This window comes from Rhodnius prolixus, unplaced genomic scaffold (assembly GCF_049639745.1).
Source record: "Rhodnius prolixus isolate KJV_2025 unplaced genomic scaffold, Rpr scaffold_32, whole genome shotgun sequence".
Lineage (NCBI taxonomy): Eukaryota > Metazoa > Arthropoda > Insecta > Hemiptera > Reduviidae > Rhodnius > Rhodnius prolixus.
In genome coordinates this window covers 372,009-375,633 of record NW_027411597.1, presented here as the reverse complement: position 1 = coordinate 375,633, position 3,625 = coordinate 372,009, and the positions used below count along the sequence as shown (strand labels likewise).

The window sequence follows — 3,625 nt, the reverse complement described above, 5'->3', positions numbered from 1 at the left end:
ACAATCAGAAGATGGAAGAACAAAAAATTGGGCAAGGTTTCTACCTTAAACCTTATAAAAAAGGATATGGTCTTTATATTAAGCAAGATTGACTACTACCTAACAGAGCTCTCACAGATATAGAGTTGATGAAATTTGCCAAAAATATACCTCATTTTAGAGGTGTTTATATGCGTGATTCATTGCCAAATTTTCCTAAAATTAATGAACGTGCTATTGTAAATCTAGATTCTGTGCAAAACATAGGTACTCATTGGGTCGCCTATATTAAAAAAAATAATAAAGTAATTTATTTCGATCCTTATGGAAATCTGAGACCGCCATTAGAACTCCTACATTATTTCAGAAACTGTGATATTACATACAATCGTGAAAGATATCAAGATTGGAATACTCCATATTGTGGACATTTCTGTTTGAAATTTCTATATAATAACGTTGAATAAGCATTTACGGAATTCAGTCATGTCGTACACCTTTACCTTAACAGGAGCTTCAAGCATTCTTAGTGCAGATCTTTTTCCGCTAATTAATTTATTAGACAGTGGTGGTGATTATAGTATTGGTTTATTAAGTTTTCAGTCATACAATTCCATACCGAATATCATTGAAGGATTTAACAATCTTTTTCATTATGGAGACAATGTTATTAGTTTACCTACAGGAACTTATGAAGTGGAAGCTATAGCACGTTATCTAAAATCACATATTAATTCACCAGATTCATTGAAACTAAAAGGTAACACCAACACATTGAAGGTGGAATTAACATGCACACAACCTGTTTACTTCAATAAAGAACATTCAATCGGCCCTTTACTAGGCTTTACTAAACATGAAGTGTTAGAAAAAATGATCACTCATAAATCGGACGAAATTGTACAGATTCATAGTGTCAATACAGTTGCAATTAACTGTAATATAGCATCCGGTTCATATAGAAACGGGAAACCAGGACATACTATATATGAATTTTCACTATTAGTTCCTCCAGGATTTAAAATCGTACAAGAACCTTCTCCAGTCATTTACTTTCCAGTTATCGGTGAAGTAATCAACAATATAACACTTGCTATAACAGATCAAAACCAGAACTTAGTGGATTTTCGCGGAGAAACAATTACCATCAGATTTCATCAAAAGAAAAATGGGTATTGATTTTCGAAAGTATAAAATGGATTACGCTGAAGTGAAATCAGCTAGTATTCAACGATACCCTACCGAGCGTTAACACCATCAAATATATACTTTCTGCAAAGTATAGGACTTTTGATTAAACCAAAATGGAAGAAATACTAGATGTGAATAAAAAAGTGAATTTTGAGGAGAGAATAACAGACTTTGAATTTCACTCTCATCAGCCTTTCATCCAATCATTCGACAATTCTGACGAAATAATAATCGCCGTTCAACAAGACATCTACACTGTTCCAGCCAAAAGTTTTCTATATATTCAAGGACAATTGATTAAAGAAGGTTCTAAAACTATCGATCCAAGTGAACTAGTAAGAAATGGATTTTTGTTTTTGTTTGACGAAATCAAGTATCAGATGAATGGTGTGGTGGTTGATCACGTTAGAAATCCTGGAATCACATGTACATTAAAAAACTATGCATCTCTTAGTCCGGATAAGGCGTCAGGAATGGAAATGAGCGGTTGGATGATGCGTACTGAATACGTTAAATTAGCTGATGAAAATGGTAATTTTGATGCTTGCATTCCACTAGACATTGTAATGGGATTCTTTGAAGATTACAATCAAATAATTCTAAATGGAAAACATGAGTTAATTCTACATCGCAGTAGAACGGATAATGATAGCATTCAAGTTTTAAAAGATCACCCCAATGATAAAGCTTCTATTAAACTAAAATCTGTGCAATGGAAAATGCCATATGTTAAAGTGTCTGATGAACAAAGGTTAAAGTTTTTAAATTTAGTCAATAAAGGAAAAACCGTTCACATGGCATTTAGATCATGGGACCTCGTAGAGAACCCCTCTCTGCCTACTAATACTAACAAGCAAACTTGGTCTGTGAAGACGTCAACAAATCTAGAAAAGCCCCGTTATATCATAATTGCATTTCAAACAAATAAAAAGAATAATGCAGAAAGTGATATGTCTCAGTTTAATCACTGTAGTATATCAAATGTAAATTTACATCTAAATTCTGAAGTTTATCCTTATAATGATCTCAACATAGATTTTTCCAAGAATCATTTTACGGTTCTTTATTATATGTATCGAAATTTTCAACATAGCTACTACGCTAAAGAAAATCAGCCTCTTTTAAGCAAAGAAGAATTTAGGGATGAAGGGCCTATTATAGTTAAAGATTGTTCTCTTCAATCAGAGGCAATTAGATCATCTTCAGTTGATATTAGAATAGATCTAGAAACGACGGAAAATTTTAAAGCCAATACAACAGTCTATGCATTAATTTTTCATGATGCTTTAGTTGAATATAATCCGTTGTCAGGTTTAGTCAGGAGAATATAAGTGGAAGTGGGGGTTAGTATTTAATTGAGGAAGATTTTGTAGAAGAAATTTAGTTTTCACAATGCGTGCGGCTGTGATTGACTTCCAGGGTTACCTTACTCCTCAAAACTGTTATATCGCCAAGGAAGTGACTATCATAGATTTGGACTACCCTTCAGTGTTTTGGCACTGGTTATTCAAACCCCCATCTCAAGAAGATGTTCAAAATTTATCTGCAAATAAATGGATATTTCATAACCTTCATGGATTAAATTGGTATGATGGAGATGTGGAATATTCCGAATTAAGAAGCTTATGTCAGAAATCAACTGAAAATTTTACCATTCTTTTTGCTAAAGGACTTGAATATTCTATATTTCTTGAAGAACTTATAGTAAAAGAAGGTCTTTGACCTCCAAGATTTTGGCTGTCCATCACTGAAATGTCTCACTTCAACGTTGGAATTCACTAAATGCATCTACCATTGCGGAAGGAAATCCAACTGTTCATTAAAATTTGCAAAAATATTGGTTGATTGGATTTCAAGGAACAGATCAAAGGTGGATCTCTATGATGCAAAAATAAGGGAAAAAACATTGGACTTATCCTCTTTCCTCAGAATTTTTAGCATATCATGGCTTTTTCAAAACAAGAAATCATAGTGTAAAATGTATTTTTTGTGGACTCGAATTAGAAAGTAATATTAAGAAGTGTCACTGTGAAATTCATAAACTCTATAATCCAGAATGTATATAATAATAATAATAATAATAATAAGCTGTCTTTATTTATAAATATACATAAGGACAGATACCCTTGGTATAAAACCATCAGGGGAGAGGGGTAATTTTTCAGAAAACAGAAAATTATAAATACATTTTTTCTTACAAAATAACTTAAAATCATTTTCTGGTCTAATATAAACCTTATGCTACAATAACACAGAACTAAATAGAAACTTAAATAAAATTAAATTCAGCCACAAGTTGTTGCCTATACTTAAGAGCCATCCTACAATATTTCAATACTAAATCCCACTTCTTTCCGTTTAAGTATTCCTCTAATTGGGCCATTGACAAAAAATCCTCATTGAAATAAATTCTTCTGAATTCTTTCAATATAGGACACGTCGCCATAAAATGAAA

The 3,625-nt window shown here is 32.3% G+C and overlaps 1 protein-coding gene across 1 annotated transcript; it reads left to right on the top strand.

Annotated features, from left to right (window-relative positions):
* The first annotated feature begins 1,283 nt into the window (after positions 1-1,283).
* Positions 1,284-2,501, top strand: LOC141452060 (uncharacterized). Its single transcript, XM_074123879.1, has one exon. The coding sequence runs from the start codon at positions 1,284-1,286 to the stop codon at positions 2,499-2,501; it is 1,218 nt and encodes a 405-aa protein (XP_073979980.1).
* The last annotated feature ends 1,124 nt before the right edge of the window (positions 2,502-3,625 follow it).